A 24,633-nucleotide genomic window follows, 5' to 3' on the forward strand; every position below is an offset into this window, starting at 1 on the left:
GTGGGGTGGAGTGGGGTTAGGGTTGGGGGGAAATTGGGTATGTTCCGTTTTTCTACATGTTGTTATTGTTTGGAAATGTCGGGGTTGCCTGATGATGATTTGTTGTATAATGAAAAGCTTAATAAAAATATAGTGGAAAAAAAACAGTCATAATATCACATTTCGGCTTATTCATATTGCGAGGAAAAATGTCTTAAAGTATAAATGTCCTGCATTGTCAATGAGGTGGATTTGACAAAGATGTGGACGGTGCTGCCAACCCCACAATCCAAATTGTCTCCCCTGGGTCTGCTTGCACAAGGGTTTCCATGACTCTCTGTTGAAGTCCTCCAGTTTGAATGTAGAGGATCGCTGCCGGGGCAAAACTCAGGGCTTCACCCCATCCATTGTCTTTGGGAGCAGTTCTGCCTGGCAGTCTGAGAGAACTTATAATTATCACACTTGTCAGGTCCATAAGAACAGGGTCCCTGCCCTTGCAGTGTCAGTTCACGGGGAGGTGCGACATTAGCCTTGCTGCCAAACTGATTTGACAGAAATTCCTGGGCCTCAGTCAGGATGATTTGTCTTTTGGGGGGCAACAGAGCACAATACATATCTTTGCAGCTCCTCTCCCCAAATGTACAATTGTGTTTCTGTGTGAGCTACAGTATTATTATTCAGCTTTCCCAATGTCATTTTCTGCTTTGCAAAAACAGATTCACCCATGTTCTTTTTCTCTCATGTTTATTTCACAAAACATGTTTTTTTCCCACACACAACTTCCTTTGCATTTACTTTCTGAAAGGCTTTTTATAGGTCTGGTCAGTTTCTGGAAACAGAGATATGCTTGGTAATTGACACAAGGCAAGAGAAAGCATCTTTTCTTTGAAGTACTTTGCTTGTTTTGGTTTATTTCAAAAAGTAAATCCCAGCGGTGCGAACTTGAGGCAGAATTCTTTTGCTTTTCATGGACTTTACTGATGAAACAATGCCGTTCTGGGAGGGATGGCCATATTTGATGGTGTTCAAAACGAAATACACGGACCGGGCTGTGTTTTAATAGAACAAAACTGTATGATGTTTGAAAATGAAAGTAGGACCAGTGCGATGCCGTTTTAATTGTAGGTCATTTTCCTGTGCAGCCTTGAATGTTCAAATGACAGAACAGCAATGCACAGCCATTCTGAATTTGAGTTGTTTTCTTTGGATTCCCGTGAATGAAAACAAAATGTAGCTATTCTTGGGGCGGCTGTGTTCAACTCTCACCCCATATGTGCTCAGCAGACCAAAGCACAGCCATTTTTGGGTGACTGCTGAATGCAGTTTTTGTTGTAGGGGGGTTCTGCCTTATGGCCTTAAATGTACCCTACAAGTGGTCCTCTTCTAGTTAGCCCTGCTCCCACCAAGGCATCACTTTCTGGCAGAGCATTGAGTATGGGCCTCATGGTAAATGGCAAGTGATTCCTAGAGAAATTTAGTACATTCATTCCCACTTCGTTCTGGCGGAGATGGAGCTTCCTTAAAGCCTGTATAGGGTGTTCATCATAGAAGATGAGTGATTGCGTCGCCCCGTCTATCTACCTAAAAAGATATTTTTCATCCTCCAGTGATATCATGGATTGGATGCAATTTATCATCGTATTTAACAACAACTTTAGGGCTTTCACTTCACCCCAAAAACACATCTCCAGGGCTGCTCAGCTGTCAAGCTCAGTTCTTAGGCCAGACATGGCAGCATCTATATTGCATTAGATCATCTGCCTAATGTTGAGACACAGAGGTGTCACTGGGGGGGGGGGGGTGAAGGGGCTATAGCCCCAGGTTTTTTGGATGTAGTCCCGGATAGGAGCTCAGGGGTACAACCAAAAGGCTAGCCAGCCCCAAGTCCCAACAGTCCCGACATTAGCATAGCCCCAGATCTTTTCCAGACCTAGCAACAGCCCTGGTTGATGGCAAGACAGACACCCTCCCATTAAAGCTTTGGTGGCACCGTTGGAAGCCCCGTCTGTGATGTTTCTCTTCTGGCACGATAGTGATACTGAAATTGACTCAGACTTGGGTCCACTCTTGTAGCCTGATACTTCACCACACTGCTTCACCTTTTCTATTAATGCTGGGATTGATCTCTGCAAGTTTTACAGCACCACCATTAGATCGTCAGTGCAAAATCAAGCTTCTGATTTGTCCCAACGTATCTCATTCCTTTGATTTGTTGGTCCGTTCTTATCCGAATTGTGAGTGGCTCAAAAAAGAGAACGAAGAGAATGAAGAGCATCAGCGAGAGCCGTCAGCCCTGTCTTTTACCCAGCCTCAGGGGGAAGGAGGTTGAGCATTGTCCATTGGTGATGATAGATGCAGAAGGATAGCTGTATAACAACTTCAAACAGGCTAGCAAGCTGCATCCAAACTCCATCCCTTCCAGAAAGTGACAATCCAGCTTCTACCCTTCCACTAAAATAACAATCACATTTTTCATGTTTACAGCTCCATGTCATGTCTTGACAAAGCGTGCTTTGTTTCTTTTAATTTGTCAAGTCAACATCATCTCCAGTCTTCTTGCTAGTGCATTTGTCAATATGTTTCTGTCGGTTTTGTTGTGACTCACTGGCCGCAAGGTTCTGGGGATCATTGCTGGTCAATCCATTTTCAAGAGGATCAAAATGCTTGCATGGCGTCAGCCTCCTTGAGCAGTTGCTCTTTCCTTGCCAATGTCATTTACATTTGCAGCTAAAGGTCCAACATGTCTCTCAGTATGATTTTGTTGAATTCTCTCTGCGCGTCTGGTCCCGGGCACTTGCTGGAGTCAAAGTCGTTAACCGCCTCCATCAATTCCTCTATCGTCAATTTCTTTTGCAAAATCTCCATCCCACTCACTGTCAGTTTTGGCAGTTCCATTTACACAAATCATCTCAGGCATTCCCTCTGGCACTTATAGATTCTCAAAGAATTTAGCAAACTGCCTATTGATCTCCAAAAAATCGCATGCACGCTCTTCATGTACATCTGGATCACACATATGAATCATTGACTGTGTGCCAAGTGCAAACGGTGAGCTTGCATTTAAATACACTGGTATTCCTCTTTGTAGAATGTGTTCCTCTTCCTACACAGTGTGTATTCAACCCTCTCAGACATCACTTGCTCAGTTCATAGTTTTCCTTCAGTAGCTCTTTCTTTACTTCATCTGTTTGGGAGCAAGCGTGCGTCGTTTCCGTATAGTTGGTTTCCCTTTCCAATCTCTGAAATGCTTGGGACTTTCTGTATTTACTCGACAGACTCACTAGCATGCCATGTATGATGCATTTAAATGCTTTCCGGAGCACAGGCTCCTACACGCAGCCAGTTCAGGTTGAGGCCAGAAGCAGCTCTTTTTCTTTCATGACACAGTCCCTGACCTCTTAACTCTCCAGTCATAAATCATTGATTTTACAAGTAGCCAATTTCCTCAGCATATAATTAAAGACCACTGATGTCATAATGTGCATGTGATCTGCGATTTTGATGCCACATGCTTCAGGCAGTCCTGTCACTCGCCTTGATGGCAATAATAGACCAATCAGGAGTTTGCGTTATGCACCGCTGAATGGAAGCTGTACTCACAGGCTCTGCGGCACTGTTGGCTCCATTCATCGAGGTAACTGAATTCTTTCACCAACACAATGAACTCCTTGTAGCCCTTTCTATTCACATCACATTTCTGTTGCAAGCCAACATGGAGGCTATTACTGAATTAAAATCTCCACCCATCGGGATCGTATCTCCTGGTTGATCCTGAAGATGTTGTGCCAGATTATGGAAAAATGGTGAGTCTTCATCTGTCAGAGAATAGATATTACCCGACATCATTAACATGACTTGAACTCTCAGTAGCACTGTTATCATGCATCTTTCTTAATATCCCTTGTTGATATGACCTTAATGAAAATGTTTTGGCATGCCAAGACTTCCACTCGCTTTGACTTTGAGTTGTATGATGAGAAAAGGACTTAATCTACCCACCCCTTCATAATGTATGCAGTTCTATTTTATTCAGGTGGGTGTCTTGGCTTAAGGCCAGATCACTTCCAAGTGTATTTAGTTAACACATTCTTCTTCTTGATTCTTGAACGGGTCATTAACGCCAGGTGATGTTGGAGTAGAAGAGGGAAGTGCATCAGGCACAGGAGGAGGAAAGAAGAAGCAGCTGAGAGGACAGAGGCAGGAAAGGAAATGGCCAATAAGTAGAAAGAAGGACGTTGTGAAGGAAAAACAGACAGAAGTCTTTGGAAGAGAAGGCAAGAAGGAAAGCCTCGGCAGGTGGTGACAGAAAGCGATTGTACCCAAGATAAGCAGAGGTGGGATGAGGTACAGAAATTTGGTAAAGCAAATAGGAGGGAGGTAGGCGTTAGAGTGAGGACAGAGTGAGTAGTAATATAAGGAGATAGAGAAGAAGGACTGAAGAACGAGGGAGTTACTGAGGTTTATGATATGATATGATATGATTTGGCATATCATAAACCTCAGTAACTCCCTCGTTCTCCCTCGTTTGAGGATGACAGCCAGAGGGGTTGTTGTGGATTGGGGCTGGTCTGGGAATTCCATAGCCAACGAGAGCATCCCCTTCCTCTGAGGCTACAGACAATCAGCCCAGGGCTGCACATAGGTATTGGGGACCACAATTGGAGACATTTGCTCTCCTTCCAGTGGTCACACACGTTTGGACAGTGGTCGTGTGAGACCCCTGCACCAAGACCTTGTAGAGTCAATGAAGAGGATGACGATAACCACCATACTCGAAAGGCGTCTGAGGGTCCTTTATAAAACACTGACATGGATTGCCTGGTGGGGGACCAGGACTTGGACTCTGTTAAGTCCGAAATGGACTTTACTGCACCTGAGGAGAAGTTGTCCTGCTATTTGGTTCACCTCTTGTTTGCCTTCTTGTTTCAGCCCGAGTAGAAGCCATTCTGTTAGTTGTATGTCATTTGTTACAACCTGAGAAGCCATTCCATTATTTCCTTGAGTCGAATCGCTTTTGCTGTTTTCTCCAAATAAACCCCTTTAAACTGACACTTTGCTATGTGTGTCTCACTAATCCCCTCTCGGCTTTGTGACAGTACTCCCCATCCTTCTATAAATGCAATTAAACTCCAATGAAACTTAACTAACTTATAATCAACCCTATGTTTATAGCTAACTAACTTACATTTTAACCCCACCTAGCTATGTCATATCCTACACATATACTACACAGCATCCAATCTCTCTACTAACATTATGCCTAAATGGTTTAGCCCCTAAAGGTCAGGTGCCATCCAAGTGTCTGACTATTCCCAAAATGACCCGACCCCCAACCACCAGTCATTCTACTGCTTCCACCCCTGAGCCTTGTTCATCTCAGGCTAGATTAGCAATGCATGCCCTGACCATGGACCCTTAGTAATGTGATCTTGATACCAGGACCATGACCTACAAAGTAGGCATTGCTTCTCATAGAACAACCACTCGCATGAAGCAGTCACACCAGTAGAGAAGGGCCCAAGCCCATGCCCCTATGATTGTTTTTATTAATCTCAAATATAGAACCTGCCTACTGAGCTGCATGATTACAATACAGACATCACAACCTTGTCATGTGGTATTAGCGTACTATCTATCCAAGCTCAAGAGGGCATAAGGAGTCAGTCAAGTGCCCAGTTTGCATGTCTTGGAGAGAGCTCTCGTGACATACACCAGGACCTTCTTGTGCTGAACCACTCAAATGATGTCATACTTCTAGCCACCTGTGCACTTGCTGGACTTCCTCTGTGTACTCGCTCTTCTTCCCTTGCAATAGCCCAATTGTTCATTGCAACTGCTGATGGAGATGCAGACTCCAGTATCCCCTCTGCACAGGAAGCAAATCTGATTCCAAAACAGTCCAGGGGGCTACATCTAGTATGTGTAGCCTAAGCATATAGCCCACACCCAATCCAAGCAGAGCCTGTAGTGGGCTACCCACTAATGAGCTAAGAGGGCATATTGCCTTCATTATGGAAGCCGGACATAAAGCATGTTCAATGTGGCTAAAACAAAGACTTTAATATTGCTTTGTACTTGAGGGACCCGCAGGTCTGCCTGTCCCCAGCTACTCCACTCCTCTCAGAAGGACTGCAAATACATAGGCAGACTCCCCTACGCCATTCCAACATCCTCTATTCAGGCTCTTCTTTCTTGCTGCATCGATGTCATCAGGTTTCCCGTGCTGCAGTCCCAGTGAGAAGGACCTTCTTCCAGGTGTGTCCGAACCATTGCGTGCACTTGGCACTTCACACAGGTTGAGGCGCTGCCATAGGGGAGAGGATGGATGCATGCAAGTGACCCAATTACTGCCAGCGGCCAGCATCCCCATGTATTTTAAGGCAGTTGATGTAAAATTAGCATCATATGACCAAATCCAAAGCAATTCGGAAAGGACAACGTTAATAAAATCAGAGGTAGACGGTGAGGGTACCGGCTGTCTCACTTGGCCATCTGAACACCACAAGGGGACATTCTCCCTGTCCAGGCCTTACACAGCCAATGCCTCCATAGCCAGAACCTGAGTGGAGTGAGCAGTGATCTTTACACTATATGGTACAAAGATCTTTAACTTTCCGGTCTTTGTAAACTTAGTTTGTGATGGTTATTTCCCTCTTTATTGCATTTGCATCCACAAATGCTTTCCTTTCCTCCAGTACCTGCTTAGGAACATTAGGGAAGATGAAGATGGTATGACACTCCTACACATCTCAACGTTCCCATCTCTGCCTCACATGTCAGCATGTTTTCTTTGGTAGTGATTCCTGTTAAAGTCTTAATATAAATCTGACACAGCCTCTCTGTTATAGCTTCCAAGCTGGGTAGAGACAGACTGGGTCAGAGAGGGTGATGATTCCCCAAGGCCTCAGAGAGCATGTGCACACTGAAGGGAGTTAGGCGCATACGCAGGTTGTAGGATCTGCCTTTGTCTCCAAATCAGTATTGTGTTTTTTTCCGTTTGGACACATTCTGTGTCCACGAGTTGTGTGCTCTAAAACTCCCAGATATCTCATCTGTTTTCCTCTCCACTGTAGACACTTTTCCCTCCAGGTGCGATACTTTACTCGACAGTTCGATTAGGCCTATCTTCATTCTTGACATCTTGCCAGACGGTCAAGACGAGAGAGTAGATGACCCTTGAGGTGGGGGTGCTTCAGGTCCAGGTAGTTCCACTTGTGTTGCTTTCATAGGAGTAGGATTTATGGAATCGTACCAAAATGTCGCCCTCACAATTACGACGGCCAAAAATGCTGTTTTATTTTTTTTTAAGACCTCCCCTTAAACCACATGTATATGTGGGGGGGGTTAGAATATAATTTCAATATGGGGGCTGCACAAATATGTGGTGTAAAGGGGTCTAAAAAAAAAGGTCTGCATTTTCGGCCGCCGCAATTGTGAGAGTCGCAGTAATCACATAGATCCGGATTTATTACCAAATGGTCTACTTTTTTGGGGGGGGTCACATCAATCATTGTATCTATTCATCAGCGCATGTCTTGGAGATAGCAGAAGATTTCAGATCAAGCTGTTGCCCTATTGGTTGACATTCTGGAATCAATCAAGAGATACCAGGAACACTATCTGCTTTTTAAGCCTCCTTAGACTGTAGAAATAGTAATCAGACAAGCTGCAATTCCTGGTTGAAGCATCTTTTCAACATTGTGCTTTCTCTACCATAGGTACATTTCCCCCAAAACAGTGATGCCTCTGTTAATGCTTGGAATCTTAAAAGCTTTGGGACTGTTATGGGGGGGGGGTCGCCTGATAAGATCACATGAATCAATTATATGTTTCCCTTGAATTAATAACCCTGAAAATGATGGCAGCAGGGCCTAGTGTTGATGCTTCATTATTAAAGTAATATGGGGTTACGTTGATGAAACGGTCCAGAATCCCTCCTGTAGAGGGTTTCCAAACATTGCCATACCCCTGATATTAGGCCATGCATTGCTTACAGCTCCCCTCTACAAGAGTTCCAATGTTTGTGATTAAAGAGTACAGAAGAAATTGGTGGATGCTTTACTGTTTCAGAAACCATATATAAAAAGATTTTTCAGCAGTTGGAGAGTTGCTTCACCCAAAGCGCTCCCAAAACCTTGTCCTACCACCTTTTGCAGACACTTCCCATGCCTGGCCTGTCAATGTAGAGATTTGAGATTGAAGAATGTATATTTCAAGCCTTGCTTAAGTACAACGTTATTTATGTATTTAATTATGTTTTATTTATTTATGTTATTTGTAAAGCGATAAGACTTGGACGGTAGGCATAGGAGCGCCGACAAGACCAACAACACATAACAAAAAAAGAGCATCAGATCAGGAAAGAAAGTAGCATGGGAGGACGATTAGGTGATGCAAGAAAGTTATGAAACTAGAACCGGTTTCAGTCCACGCTAAAACAATCAAACGAGGCACAGCCCCTTAGGTACATGCAGCAGTGCAAAATCATTTATAATCTACTACCAATGTTAAATTGGATAACACCTGACTCACCTTTTTACAAGTGCTCAGAAAGAGAGGATTTGCACAGGAGGTCCTTTACGGCATATTTTGTTTAATTCTTACATACTTGCTGCTGGGTTCACTGCTGTTACAAGGTGTATACATCTTCCCATTTCTAGCATGCTTTTAAGTCTCCCATGTATGTAGAGGAAAGGGGACGGGACTTAGGAGTAAGTTAAAGTTACACCTCATAGTGACTAATGTACTCATAGATCTTAGTCACCATTCCTACATACAGAACTCCCAACTGCCCCTGCTAATAGCCCACATGAGGGTGCAAATAGAAGGACTGGTGGTTGGGTCGGGCAGCATGTGCAAGGGAGGTCCTGCAGATCCAGGACAGTATATGCCCCCTCGACAATGTAAAGAAGTCATGGTGGCAACAGTATAGACAGACACAGGTGATCACGGTTCAAGAGAATTTATTGAACTTTATAATTGGTGAGATAAACGCCTAATCTAAACCTAAATCTAAGATGGGAGCAAGCTACGACCATCAAATAATAATAAGGCAGTCCAACTGGCGTCTTGTCAAATAAAAAAGGGCTTATTCTAAAAAACCTATTGCCAATCCTTACTAGTAAGTTACAAAAAAAGTGTGGGATAATGTTCAGCAGAAAGGAAAGAAGTGTTCACAAAATGCTGAGTCAGGATGGTATGGCTGGGTCTCCCTTCCCCACGTTTTTAGCACGGGACAAGGCAGGACTCATGGACCACTCCTGCACAAGGTTTACAATTCCAGTTCAACGATACCAGAACCTTCAAGGGCCAAGACTCTTCTCTGCAAAGTCTCTTGCCTTAGAAGGCCCAATGGATCGAAACAACAAACAAAATTTCCTTCGGTATTTTTGCACTTTTGGGCAACTGCTCCTTGCCCCTATGACCTCCCTCCATCGGGCTCGGATCCTTTTTGCAAAATGGGCTTCCCTCCATCAGGCTCACTATGGCCTCTTAAATATCGCTCGTAACCTTCAGGAGCTTTAATGTCGTTTTAAACAAACAACACTGTGGACAACCCTCAACCGGGTTCACTGTCATCGATGCACTCTTCCTGGGTGTATTATTCTTCACCCCTACTCGTAAACAGCAAACAAACAGACAGAAGTTCTTTTGGTAACCTTGTACCTTGGGTGATTACTTGCCCCTTGGATCTCCCTCTGCCGGGCTCGGATTATTCTTGCAAAATTGGCCTCCCTCCATTGGGTTCACTGTGGCCTTTCAAATGCAGCTTGCAATATTCAAGAACCTTAAACACACCTATGATTTCCTATTACAGTTTGTGATTTGCTTTGTCTCAACAGAAAGTGTGGATTCCCTTTTCCTAGCTTTCTTTCGGCATCCCACTGTTGGGTTCACACTTGCCAAATATACAGTACACTTTATTTTCTCAGGATGCAGGATGCAGGATTCACTTTCCTTAGCTTTGTCTTGGCAATGGGTCAGAGACTTTCGAATGTACAAGGGATTTTACGTGACCCTTGTAGGACCACTCGGACACCTCCTAGGGCTTTCTGGTACTTGCAGTTTCAACGCTTTACAGTCCTTCTAATGAGCACCCCTGTGGCACCTGACAAATCTGCAGCTGGCCCTTCTCACGGCTTCCCCCAAAAGTTCAAGCACACACGACTTTTTTGTTATCAAGTTCTTGCGTTCATCTAATGTTGACGCTTGCAACCTTGGGCTCAATACTATTCGCTTCGTTATTAGCTTCCTCTGACTCACCGATTCTTTCAGGTCCACTGGCTTGGCTTGCGTCTGGAGTCAAGGACGGTACCTCGGTAGCCAGCGTGCCTCCCCGTCTGTGTTATCAATGCGGGAGGCCCCCGTGCACCATTGACATCGGTCACTCCACACGTCAGCTGCACTTCTCAGTCTTTTAATTCCCTTTTCGGAGGCTTCACAAGTCTGAGTTGTAAAGGGGAAGAGTAGTTCCCCCTTCATCGTCCTTTCAGGTCGCACCGCATTTCTCCTCTGTTTGAACTGCCGGTTTGGTGTAGCTGTCTCCTCGTGCATTCGGCCTTGCTCGAAGTGTGCTCTCGTGCTCTGCTTTTTATACCTGTGGCGCAGGTAAAGGGCCGTCTGGTGTGCGTGGCTATTGTTAATTACCTGACTCTGCCTGACCCCTCTGTTGGGATATGTCTGGGTAAATAAATGGCTCTGTTGTCAGTCCGTTGTCTATTACGGTGTAAGAAAGTGTTCATGTCAGAAAAGGGAGAAGGGGTAGAACTTCAAAATATCCTTCAGGGTAGAATGGGGAAAAGGTGTTAGAAGGAAGGGGATACTGCATCTCCCCCGTCAGTGTGCCACTCCCACTCTCTGAGGACCCCCCATATAGGTGATCCTCCTGCACTGGTCCACCCCCAGGAACTGGATCCAACAGTGATGGCTATGTCCTGGCCACCTGGCTGACATATCACCGGGGACTAGTAACTGAGACGCCTTCAGGTTTCTCACAGCACCTATTTTTGTTTTTCTTATGAATGATTCTGCTTCACATCATGCTGTGGATCTGTCCTCAACGGGCTAAATATTCCATAAGCACAGATGAAAGGAGAGTATGGAATAGAAGTATGGAATAGGAGACAATTTTTTGATAGGGTGCTAAAGCAAGGGTCAAATCCAAGGTCTGCTTCTAATGTTAGCAACTAAACCACTAGATTGCATCTCCTGCTGTTGTTTGAATCCAAAGACATGTAAGAAACTTGGAATATTCAAAACAAGAGCTAGTGGACAGAACATAACTTTTTTCTGAAAAATTGACTGTGGTGATGAGGAATAACTATAATGCATGCAGGTGTGATGCAAAGCACATTCAAGCGGAATAGGACAATGCTCTAGGGAAGCCAGTGGATCGGTTGGGGAGCAGGAAAAAAGATAGCCATTTCAAAGTTGGTTATTTTTAGGCTGTCCCTGGCACGTTGGGGAGAATGTTCCATATGTCTGGAAGCAGGGGGGGTTACAGGTATAAAGTCCCATCTCTGTCCTTCCTTTTCTGTCCAAAATTCTGGAACAGGTTGTCTATTCCCAGGTTTCTTCCTATCTTCATCAATACTCTCTTTTACCACCACACCAATCGGGTTTTCATCCTCTTTGTTCCACAGAAATTGTTCTCCCCAGTGTTTTCTAACTTTCTGCTCACCACTTGTCACTCTAAACTATCTTCAATGCTTATTCTCTTTGACCTCTAAGCAGCATTCAACAGTGTTGACCATACTCCCCTCCTCTCTACCATTTCCTCGCTTGACTTTTCTAGTTCTATTTTGTCTCATCAATCCTTCTCTATCTCTTGAGCTGTTGAGCACTCTTCCAGATTCCTTCTTCAAGGATTGGTCCTAGACCCCCTTTCTCTTCTCTCGACACTTCCGCTCTCTCATCTTTTGTTTCGGCATGTGGTCTCTCTTCTCACTTCTATGCTGATGGCTCCCAGATGTTTGTCTCATTTGCATCTTTTTCAGATTCTCTCTATACTACACATTTCTGCATGGCTTCTTACATGCAGTCCTGGATGATTGCTCACTTTCTCCGACTCAACACGTCTAAAACTGATATTCTCCTCTTTCCTACTTCTTCCTTACCGTATCCATTTCCTCCTCTTCCCCATTTCTGTTCTACATCTTCCTTCTTCCTCACACAATTTAGGTGTAATCTTTAACCCCTCCTGCTTGTTTTCTGAACACAACTCTAACATTACTCATTCCACTTGTCACTAACTAACAGTTGTAAAGCTCACCCTGTTCTCTCTTTTCAGGCTACTAAGCTTCTTTTTATTCACTCTTGCCATCTCTCACCTTGCTATTGCTCTGCACTACTTACTGGGCTTACTGCCTATCCACTTGTGCCTTTACATTCTATATTTAACTTTTTATTCCCACTCTCTTTTTCCTTTCTCCTCATACTTACATTTCCTCTTCACTCAATTTTCAGACTCGCCTTCCAATCTTGGATACTCTTTCACTTCGTATGTATTGCTTTTAAATGTATACGTAGCCTTGCCCCCAACCCACAACATATTGCTTCTCATTACTGAATCTCTGTCACCTCTCGATCTTTCCACTCAAGTTCAATTTCTCCTTGTTATCCCTCTACAACTTTGTGTCCAATCTCGCAACAATTGGAATTCTCTACTCTTTCATATTAGATCTTCATCTACTCTCCCACTTTTTCACTCATCTCTCAAGAACTGTCTTCATTATTCCTCTTCATAAGACTTTTTACATTCAATTTGTTTGAACCATAACTATGTACCATTTTTTAGGGCACAACCCTCTGGTGAAAGAACTTAATCACTTAATAAATGAAATACAATAAAGTCCATCTCAACAAAGGCATCACTTTGTTTACTTTCTTTCACCCTTTTCTTATCACAGGTGGCAGTTATGAAGTTGAGGGAGAGGGCTGTGTTATGATCGCTGGAACAGGTATACCTGTCTGACCTTTCAGTTAATGTTTTGACATTTTGTTTGTAATTTGTATTATTTCATATTCAGAATTTTTACCCGTCACAAAGAAGTCATAAATCAAACATCAGTCAGACAACATTTTACATTGTTTTGTTTTGTCTTTTTGTTTGGGGGTTCATTAGAACCATTGGACAAAATAATGAAGCAAGGTGAGAAAGTGTATAGCAAAGAATAATCTGGATAACAACACCCCTTCAATTCAGTGTTTCTTCCAGGTTTTTTTCGTATTATCATATTATGAAGTAACATTTAAGTGTCCCTTGCATCTCCTTCCACACCATCTTGTATTCAATATTTCATCCTTCTGTTTTCTGTCACTATCCCAATGATTGCTTTGCATGTGCTTGCACCATCTCCCATCCACACTTGTCCATCAGACATATTGTGTTTCTGGAGTCCCCTCCCTCTCTGGCTCAGATTTCCCAGCCACTCTCCTTCTCCCGATGGTCCCGCTACCACCTCCTCTGTCTTCTCTCCCTCCTGACATCTCTCAGCCTTCTCCACTTTCCAAGTGACCACACTTCCTCTGGGCTCCTCGCCACCTCCTCATGTTCCCTTGACACCTCCTGTTTATGATCTTTCAACACCTCCTCTTTCTGAAGTCTTTTCTACCCTGCCACCAACTCTAGTTGTCTCCCTACCCACTCCTCTAGGTCTCTCAGCACTACCTCCTGGACCTGTACCACCTCCCCCTGTTCTCTATATCCCTCCTCGTTTGTTCCCACCACCTGCTCCTTTAGATGTCTCACTACCTCCTTGTGTTTTCTCACAAAACCATCCTGGCTTTTTGCTGCCTCCGCCTCTAGGTCTTTCTCCACCTTCACCTTGACTTTCACTGTCTCTCCTTCATTTATTTCCACCTTTTTACCTGCCCTTTTCCGCCTCCTCATCTCTCTTCCCAAATCACTCTTTGCTCTACTTCAAGTCAAGTTCTCCTCCTCTGTGCCAGTTATCGCCTGTCCTCCAACCTCGTCAAAGCTAGCCTTTTTGCACCAGCTTCTCTCTTCTCCAAAACTCTCCTTCTACTCACATCCACTCTCTCCAGATTCCTAATCCTTTTGACAAAACCTGCTGCCTTCTAAGGTGCTTGGCCTTTACCCTTGGACCTTCCTTCTTCAATCTCTATCCTGTATGCTGAATAATATGAGTAATGCTGCTCCACATCATGCCCCAGTCCCGTCCCCGAAGGACAGAAGATCTCATAAGTATGGAGGGAAGTGGACTATGGACTAGGAGAACAGTAGTCACTACTGTCAGTAGTTAACTGTTTGGTGGAGTGTTGAAGCTAGGATTAGAATTCAGGACTGGTTCTAATATCAGCAATTTAGTCCGTAGACCGCATCCCCCACTGTTGTTTGAATCTGTAGACATACAGCAAAATTGGGAGATCAAGAACAAGTATTTGATTTGATTTTGATTTGATATGGCGCAAATCCATATAGAACCAAACAGAGACCTGCATCTAGGCGCAGATGTTCAATTCAAAGAGCAACAATTTATGAAATTAGCCAACTTGATCGAAAAGAAATTGATGGAATGGTTCATTTGAACGATTTCAGCCAGTACCATTCGATCGATTTTTCAAAAATGCCCAACACAGAGAGCAGGGGTTGCAGGGATGTCCCCCGCTTCCTATTTTTGGTATTTTAGGGTTTTGGGGGTGCTGATGTGTTCCTGCTTCCTCAATATTGGAGGCGGGGGATTAAAAAAAAAGGCGACCCTGATGCGTCGGATCCGACCCACGTTAGAGGGGCAGAAGTGATGCTACAGGGTACAGGAAAGGCGGTGGAGAGAGAAAAGGTAAGTAGGGTGGTGGGGATGTACTGGGAAATTCAGGGGACATGGGTTTGGTTTGTTTGGCTTCAGTAAAATCATATTTGCAGTAAAATTGACTACAGTCAATCCCGCCACTAACATTTCTACCATGGTCAAATAACCCAAATCCACAATTTACAGCTTTGAGAAAAAAGATACTATTGAAACAGGTGAATGTTTTACTTTTTGTGAAGCAGAGTCAAGGAAGATATCTTCCGAATTCCTGCCGGCAGTGCGTTCCAAAGATGAGGACCTCCAAATGAAAAGCATTGGTTACCCCAGAACACAAAATGGGAGGGCGGAACAATCAACAAATTTTGCCCAGTCGATTGAGGAGAGCATGAAGGATGATATAAACTGACTTTAGAAACCAGGTAACTAGGCGCCATGCCATAAATGCATTTGAATATTAGGCAAAGAGTCCTAAACTCAATTCGTTGTTGGACCGGCAACCAATGTAACTTCCTGCGATGTAGTTCTAGGAAGGCTATGTATAAGTCTAACTTCTGTATTCTATGCAACTTGGAGTCAATGTAACAGACTCATTGGGGCCCCTAAAAGAAGAGTGCCGTAGTGATCAAGTCTAGAAGTCTATTGACTATTGTCCCCACAACTAGAGGATGATTAGATTCGGCAATCAGTGACAGGACAGGTCTTACAGATCTGATCACTTCAGAAAACATGAGCATTACAACTCAAAGATGCCTGCCATATACAACCTACATTTTTACCTTAAAAAAAAGGAGGTTGGAACATCAAAACATGGCAGGATATGAGGTCATAGAGTGAAACTGAGTTTATGGATTTATTTGGACTGAATACAATAACCTTGTTTTTGAGGGGTTAAATTGGAACCTATTATAAAGCATCCAACTTTTTATTGCATTAGCACAGGCCGATATACGATTGATATCTTTGGCCTGAGATTTTAATCTGACATAGATTTGTGTATCATCCGCATAGGAATTATAATTCAAATGAAATCTAGCAAAGATATCCATCAACAGTGGAATGTAAATGTTCAACAAAATAGGGGAAATGAACATCCCCTGAGGCATCCCACATAGAATGGCAATGTTGTCAGAATAAAAAGTTCCCAATTTGACACCCTGGACCCAGTCTGATAGAAAAGATGAAAACCACCTCAGTGCGTCCTGCGAGACCCGAGCACCCTCAGTAAGTGTAGACAGAAGCTGCCTGAAATCCACCGTATCAAAGGCCACTGACAGATCAAGCATGACTAGCATGCTCATATTTCCATCGTCAGCGGCTCTGAGAACGTCGTTCCAAACAGCCACTAAGGCTGTCTTGGTACCATGTCCTCTGAGGTCATTGCCGAAGTGGTAGTCCTGAAGTCGGTGTGTCCCGAGTGTCCAGCTGTCCAGAATCCAGAGCCTGGTACGACAAAGCACAGAACCATGAGCTAGCTGGAACCAAGAAACCGACACCTGATGTGTCCTCTGCACCTGTGACCCCTTGGATTCCTCCCAGTGGAACAAATGCATGAATCCAGAAGGCCCAGTGGTTTCAGGAACTCCTCAGGTGGCCCCTGAGTGAATCGGAGTGCAGGGAATAAGTAAACATGCCTGTTTCACATCCCCCACCCACTCTGTCTCCTTAGGGTTCTTTGTACATAAAGTCCTAACTTTAAACGCTGTTGTTCTGGCTTGATATCCTCCCCTAGGTCTTCCCTGGTTGGATTGGGAAAGAGTCTTTCAAAGACGTTCCTTTTGTTTTTAGTGAACTTTGAAACAATTACAACTACTCAAGCCAACTCTTCTGCAACTTTCCTAAGAGACTCCTAGCCTCCTGAAAATACTTTTATTGACACCTGTGACTCTAAGCACACAAGACCCCTTCTTTTCTAGCTAGGCATGGACTTTATAAGGTTTATTTATTTATTTAGTTTTTCATTTATAAAGCGCACTAAGCCCAAGGGCATAGAGACACTGTTACAAAATCACTTACTCACAGTGTAAAAAAAGTAAATAAAAGTCAGTACATTAAGGAAGTTCCAGGCTCAATGTTTAGGCAAACAGCCAAGTTTAGAAATGTGATTCTAAGGTTTTGTTTGGTGTTTGCTAAATTCTTTCTTCTCAACCTATTGGTTTTCAATGGGCCTCATTACGAGTTTGCCGATCCAAATACAACGGTACCGGTAAGCTTGCCGGTACCGTTGTATCCGGACGGGCAAACTCTGAGTTGTGCTATGGGGCTTAAATGGGAATGGGGATATACCGGCTCCGGCACCCGCGAAAGGGCACCCCGGAATACCCCGGTAATTGCCCATTCGCGGGTGCAGGACTTTCTTGCAAGTTTGGAGGTAGCCTTGCTGGTTTTACTGGCAAGGCTACCTCCAACCTTGTAATGAGGCCCAATGTCTTGATTACTTACCTGGTTCTATTTCTTATTCACTTGTGCTGCTACACTTACACTTACGGTACATTCAAAGTGACTAACGTTTTTAAAAATGAAGTGTTAGTACTCTTGGCAGACCACATCAAAGTAAATGGGCCTCATTACAAGTTTGGAGATAGCCATGCCCTTGCTAAGGGCATGGCTACCCCCAAACTCGGGTCCGGGTCCCGCGAAAGGGGAATTACTGGGCCATTCCGACCTCTGCGGGCCCGGTAATTTCCCTTTCGCGGGACCCGGAACGCCCTCATTCCCATTTGGGCCCCAGGGCTCAATGGGAATGGGGAGGATGGTAGCACCTGTACCATTCATAATGGTACCGTTGCTACCATCCTATTCTGCTTGCGGGTGCCACTCTCCACGCCTGGTCTGACCAGGCGTGCAGAGCTGCCCCCGCGAGCAGAACTCGTAATGTGGCGGCATGGCAACAACAGCACCGGTAGCACTACCGGCACCATTGTTGCCTTACTGCCACTGTTGTAATGAGGCCCAATGTGTCTATATTAGTACAGAATGTTTTAATGTGTTACTTACCTGTAGTTTCTTTAACTGATAAGTGTTATCTAAGGCCTAAATAAGTCACTGTATTTTTATATATTCTGCCTAACTTGTATTATTAAGAGTGCTCTGTGTGTGCTTAACTGAACCCTTCACCACGCTCACATCCTCCGGAGTCGAAGCCTCAAGCCTGGCATTTTTGTCACACTACCCAGATAGAGTTTGGCTAGACATGTTTGTCTCTGTTCATTAGAATTGGGTGGCCTCTCAGGATCTGTCCGCAGGGCACATTTTGGAAATTCATCTCAACAAGGACATTGGCAGGCCTGCACTTGATTGTAACGTTTCAAGGCTGCTTTATATTTTAGGCTGCTCACGTCATTCTTGGATAGGTTGATAGGTGTCCACTAGAGCTCGCAATAAATTAGTTACCAGTAGAAGTCCAAGAAGGAGCGCACACAGGCAAGAAGTAACGCAATTTATTACAGCTGGGCAAGCACAAATGAAACATCACAGTGGAACAGAACTGGTTGATGAGAGCTGACAAACTGGCTCACAGCAGACCATACTTTTTATACCTCTAATTCAATATGTATACAGTTAGAAACAGTTTCACTTCGAACTTCACGTCTTCTTGGTTCTCATGGCGCTGACTGGTTAAATTACGTCATACCCTTATATTTAGACATACGTTAGATATGATTAGAGTAAACAGCCCTGCCCTCTCCGGGCTCATCCCATCCCCTTGTGGTGCCACATTGCTTCCTGCTCCTCCCCGCAAACAGTTTGCAATTAGTAATACCATAATGTGCTAAACTTGGGGTCTTTATTCGTCTGGTAATGGCCAGCACCAGAAGGAAAGGAACACGAGACACCCTGAACTAGTGGGAAGGGAGACATTCACACGGCACCTTCCAGATGTTAACCTTCGCAAACACTATTGTGGACATTCTGTGCGCTTGTTACTTTACAGGGACACCAAGACATACTGTCTGGTTGGCTCTTCTTTGAGAGTTCCTCCATTCTGCATCCTTGTTCCCATACCCACTGGCTAAGGGGTGATTTGAAACTGCCCTGGAGCCATGCAGAGCCTCTGGGGATTTGGTCGGTCTCCCCAGCTCCCACGAGTAGTCCTGGGACTGACTCGCCGACCTTGATTACATCACCTGGTGCTGTTCCCAGCAGCTGCGGTCTGCTGGAGACAAGCAGCCTGAATTCTGCTTCCCCCTCCCTCAGCCATGGTGCATGGGCCGTGTGTTCAAATCTGGCCCACGAGTTGAGGCCCACCTGTGATGCCCCCATAAAGTGTGCTTACCTGCAGTCTCGCCTCTCTCGCCTTTACGTCGCAGGTTCCCATGTGCCCCTATTGGTCTGTATACAGAGTGTCCACCCTTGTTCCCTCCCAGAGGTGTGTTCCGGCCCACCCCCCTTATTTCTGCAATTGGTAGGTGTGCCCCCCTGTCTTGGGCTGAATCAGCACCTTCATTGCAAGGTCATCCCAAGAGACTGGAAGCAGGGTGGCTGGGATGTAGGCATAAAGTCCCTTTCACCAACGTTGCTTCATTTTGTTTTGCCTTTTCAATCTCCAGGTGGCAGCTATGAACTTGAGGGCGAGGGCTGCGTTGTAATCGCTGAAACAGGTATGCCTTTCTGACATTTCAGTGCCTGTTTTGACATTGTGTTTGAAATTGTTATATATAGTTTTTCAGATGGGATTGTTCTGTTGGAATTTGCGGGCAATGCTCTGTTTGTGCAGTGGGTGTCACTCTTTCCTCAGTACATACATGAAGCAGTCCAATATCACAGGCTGGCACCAGGGGTGTTGCTCGGTCTGGAAAAGACCCGGGGCTACGCTAATGTCGGAACTGTCAGGACTGGAGGCTAGCTAGCCTTTTGGTTGTAGCTCCTGAGATTGTATCCAGGGTTACAACCAAAAGACCAGGGGCTATGGCCCCCTTACCCCCCCCCTAGCAACGCCTCTGGCTGGCACCATATTGATTGGGGAACTCACACATGTGCGCTGTCCGTGCTGCAGAGCAATGCGCTTTGTGGGTTGTTTGTGAAGTGGGTCCTGGTCATCGTGAGCTAGTTGGTTCTCGCTGAGACTTGCAAACCTCACGGGGTATGTGTGTGACTGAATGTTTCCTCCCTGTGGGTGTAATCTACGCAGTCTTTCTCCACAAACGTCTTGAGGCACAAGCTTGCTCGGAGAGGTCCCATATCCCCCTATTCAGTCCTTCTCTATGGAGTACACAAGGCCTGGACATTTCCCGGCTCCAGGGAAGGACCTCATTTGCCAACTAAAGTCCTCAGATTGTCGCAGCTGAGATTTCTCCAAGGTCGGGTTCTTCCTTAGGGGGTCGCTGGGTTTGCTGGGAGTGAGGTCTTTGGTTCAGCAGAGTGTGTGGCTGGCTGGAAGGACCCACCCTGGCGACCCTTCTCTACCTCATGGGTTTCCCCGACACCACAGCTGATTCTGCCCTACTTGTTGCCTCGTCTCATACGCGCACCTCCACCCGCAGTGGCTCCTCCACCAACTAATCACCTTCCATCTCCAAGATGGATAGTCACCATCTTTCTCCTTTTCTAACAGCCCTCAAACTGTGCTTGGAGCTGCTTTTATAGTGTCCTGACCCCTCCTATGGCCTGGTTTGCAAACCAGTGGGCTACAGCTGTAGCTCTTGGCTGGGGATTCACTGTGATTGGCTCTGGCCACTTCCTTCCGGTGCAGTGTAGGGGTTGGGCTCAGTGAGGCAGAGCTATTGAAAGGGTGGGGTGGCCATCTTGGTTTTCAATAGTATTCCATGCCTCTCTCTGTTCTGCCAGCAGCTCTCTCACATTCTTTGCTGCTGCAAGGTGTTTTTCGCTGATGTTGGGTTTCGACTTTTCTTGCGCAGGTCAATCTGAGTATAAGAACCTCCTTGACAGGGATGGAGAGGGTGAACTGTCACCCTCTTGTTGGCAAAGGGTGTGGGTACTCCTATGTTATCCTCCCTGCTCTGGGATAGCCCACTCTCCGTCCCCCACTCCTCCCATTCCTTTAACCATGAGTGTGGTTTTCCAGTTTAGGATTTCGTATTGCCAACCAAGGGTACTATGGGAGATGTAGTCCTCCCCTTCCTGCTCTAAGGAAACACCCTGGGTTGGGAATGTTTGCTGCGGTTTCGATTGGCTTTCTGGGGCTTTGTACCCCGTGGCTGTCTCTCTCTTTGGTAACCATTCTTTTCCTGCCTGGACTCAGGTCAGAATTTGATGTTGGCCCAGTAGGGAGTACTGAGAGTGGCAGTGTTCTCTGCTAATCTCCCCCCTAATGGCCTCGTGCTTGAGGGTGGGGTGCTCCAATGTGGAGCGGTTCTTATTAGGTAACATGCGAGTGTCCCCTCCTATGAGGACGGAGATGCTGCGGAGCTCACTGCGAACATTTTGGGGTCACCCAGCTATGTCCCCCTAAATTCCTGCAGAGGACCGCTTCACAATAAGAATAACCTTTAAGTGAGGAAAATGTTATGTCCCACTCCGACTTCCAATCCAGTCTCATCTGTGCCTCTCGTATTAGATTTGAGCAGTGCAACATACAAGATATATTTTTTTATGTGAGATTAAAACATGGTCTGCACTTTGGAGAAATGTTTTATGAAGGAATACATTAGGTTCATTGGAATAACAGCGGGATATGTGTTTTTTTGGTCAAAGACAATGCAGGTGGCGGCTATACCTATGAGGTGACGGAGATTGCGGCAGGAGGTACGTGTTGTGGGGCTTTTTTAGGGGGTTATTTTTCAGCTATTTATATAAGCATAGTAGCATAACTCTCCGCCACGTTGGGCTATATTGGACCAACATTGTCATTGAATTATCTCAGCTATTGATGCAAACTCTACTCTTTAAATTTGATGCAAAATCGTGTTAATCCAGTTACAGGAACTGTGTTGTTTTCCATCCGGTATCCTGCCGCCCGTGGCAGGGGTGCAGGCATAATAGCGCACTGTGCAGGCATACTCTTTGAAGTATGCCTTTTAGAAGCAGGTTTGATCGTAGTACTCGTTTACCTGTTGGGGGAAGAGTAACAGTCACGTGGCCTCTTCCACCATCCTGGTTTCACTTGGCTTATTTTTTTAATCAAATCAGGTGCCAGCTCGGATTTTGAGGTAACAGGATTCACTGAAGGTATGTATGATATGATATGATATGATTGTTTATTTATATAGCGCCTATACACAATGTGTTTCAAAGCGCTTCAAGGCAAGGGAGGGAACAAGGGAAAATACAACCACAGTCTTACAGGCCATGAACAGTAAGGATGTGAAATTAACTATTGCACTCGGCCTGACGACATTTCAGATAGTGCAAGAGCTAAGACATAGATAAGGAAGGGAGGGGGAGAGTGGGAAGGAAATGGAAACGACTACCGTACTAGGCCTGATGACATTTCTGGTAGAGCCGGAGAAAAACAAAAGGTGAGGGAGAGGGGTGCAGAAAGGGAGAGAAGGAACAAAACAAGCGACTATCATACTAGGCCTGGTGACATTTCAGATAGTGCTGGAGGGAGTGGGGGGGAGGAAAAAAACAATAATGGGAGGGTGGAGGAAACAGACGAGGTTGCTATCATATTAAGTCCAGGGACAATTCTGATAGAGTAAGTGCATAGAAGAAAGTAAGGGGAGGAGATAGGAAAAGGGAGAAGGGAAAGGAGGAGAAAAAAAAGAGAGTAAGCAGTCAAAAAGAGTGGAGAAGCAAGAGTGGAGAGCGAATACAATTGCAGAAGTTAGTAGTAACACATAATGTTGCAAGCCAGAATGCAAGATGAAGATGGGAACAGCATGATGTGTGTCTGTACTTTCTGTGACTCTTCTCAGTGTTTTGTTTGAGTTTGTAATATAGTACCAGCGTCACTGGCATTCGGTGTGGCTGCGAGTGCACGCTCCCCACTTGACCTTTGAGATTGTTATTTTATGAAACTGACACTGCTAGAGTTTTATCTACACTGTACTTTGGTCCTTCTGTATTTTTTGAAATTCTGTGTATGGAGCGCGACTATTCTTTCTGGAAATGTTAACAACAGGAATCACGTCTCCCTTTCTTTGACTTATGAAATCAAGTGTGTATGTGCTGTTCTTTATTTTCATGAATGTTCATGTATGTGTTGCCTGTTAGGGCATTGTGTGTCAAATAAAGATTGATTGATTGATCATTGGTAACCCTACCGCTGCAATTTTGGCAATAAATAATCTGAAATTGCCAAAAAAAGGCTGCCCTCCAAGCACACAATATAACGAATGCATTCCAATAATTAGATACACTTTTCTATTATTGGAATATATTATTTGCCACCAAGTATGGATCAATTGGCAATGCTGACTGCTTGTCTAAATGAACCCTTATGAGTAGGTATGTTGGTTGTTTGCACTAGCACGAGTTTGCTTGGGTAGCAACAAATCGCTGTACAAGAGGGGAGGGTTACAAAAGTCAGACTCCCTGGCTGTCCCAGGAGGATAGCTCAGGGGCAACGTGCTCGCATTGGAAGCAAGACGACACAGAGCACCACAGGTTCGGTCCGCGCTTAGAAACCTCTGCTCGTTATAAATAACCTATGGCATTCATTTCTCATTCCCCTGGGGAATTGTAACACACTTTTCAGGAGCAAGTTAAGAGCTGAGCTAGTGCACCTCATCACTTTTGCCCAAAAAGTTTTAAATATCTGCCCTCTAGGTCTAAAGAAGGAGGGGCAGATTCTCACACGTTTTTGGTGCAATTCTGAGATGTGCAAGAAAGGTGCAACAAGGGGCAGATTCTCACACGTTTTTGGTGCAATTCTGAGATGTGCAAGAAAGGTGCAACAAGGGGCAGATCCTCACACGTTTTTGGTGCAATTCTGAGATGTGCAAGAAAGGTGCAACAAGGGGCAGATTCTCACACGTTTTTGGTGCAATTCTGAGATGTGCAAGAAAGGTGCAACAAGGGTCAGATTCTCACACGTTTCTGGTGCAATTCTGAGAGTGGAACAAGGGGCAGATTCTCACACGTTTTTTGGTGCAATTCTGAGATGTGCAAGAAAGGTGCAACAAGGGGCAGGTTCTCAAATCATTTTTGGACGTAAGTGATGAGATGCGCGGGCTCATCCCATCACTTGAGCCAAACACAGGTGCAATAAATCCACGAAGGGCCTCAGAAAGCCTGCATTTCAGATAGCAAGGTTATGATGCTGTTTTCACCCTTGGGCATTTCCTCAAATCAGAGGACCTCTGTGTATTTTAAAGTGCTTCCCGAATTCACAAAGGGGGTGCATTTAAAATGTGCAGAAAACAAACAAAAAAAATCCCTCCTGCGCCTGTTCAGAACATTCGCATGGTGGAGGGCATACCATGACATGGTCTGTCCTGACCTTGTCTTGGATTTTTTATTTAATTATAACAGTAGCTATATAAACCCCTGCTGTCCCACTTGAATTTCTATCCTTCAAACAGGGATGTATCTTTTTTGTATGTTGACATTTCACAGTGAGAGGTCCTCCCTATGAAATATACCTCCAGCACCGACGAGGGCAGTGGGAGTCTGAAACACATTAGTGTTGGGGTGCGCTTCCAACATTAATCATTCAATGCATTCAAGGGGTCTCGCCAGCACTTCATTTTTGCTGCAGCACAGCCCCTGGAAAGGCACAGGGCACCTTTGAAAATAAGGTGATCTCCACATTTCCAAAAATGGGCATCTGAAAACAGTGCTTTCTCTGGGCTATTTTTAGAAACCCCATTTTTTGTGAATTGGCCCCTAAATGTGCAAAAATCACATGCGCCTGATTCTAAGAAATGTGTATTTCAGAGATGCGCCACATCACAAAAGAAGCGCAAAATGAGGCATATTCTCAAAACCTTTTGGGGTGTTTGCGCATCTCAGCACTTGTGCCCAAAAATGATGTGCCCTATTC

General features: G+C 44.9%; 1 protein-coding gene across 13 annotated transcripts in view; it reads left to right on the forward strand.

The window, feature by feature from the left end:
* LOC138582484 (uncharacterized) overlaps positions 1 to 24,633 on the forward strand; it is a 451,229-nt gene that overhangs the window by 387,065 nt on the left and 39,531 nt on the right. For all 13 annotated transcript variants that reach the window (XM_069653811.1, XM_069653815.1, XM_069653819.1 and 10 more), the window contains 4 exons: positions 12,888 to 12,938; positions 19,298 to 19,348; positions 21,402 to 21,452; positions 21,837 to 21,875. In XM_069653811.1, coding sequence (XP_069509912.1) covers positions 12,888 to 12,938; positions 19,298 to 19,348; positions 21,402 to 21,452; positions 21,837 to 21,875 — 192 coding nt within the window. The remainder of the gene's footprint in view (positions 1 to 12,887; positions 12,939 to 19,297; positions 19,349 to 21,401; positions 21,453 to 21,836; positions 21,876 to 24,633) is intronic.

The sequence above is a fragment of the Ambystoma mexicanum genome, chromosome 3q, assembly GCF_040938575.1.
Source record: "Ambystoma mexicanum isolate Mex_15411 chromosome 3q, UKY_AmexF1_1, whole genome shotgun sequence".
Taxonomy (NCBI): Eukaryota; Metazoa; Chordata; class Amphibia; order Caudata; family Ambystomatidae; genus Ambystoma; species Ambystoma mexicanum.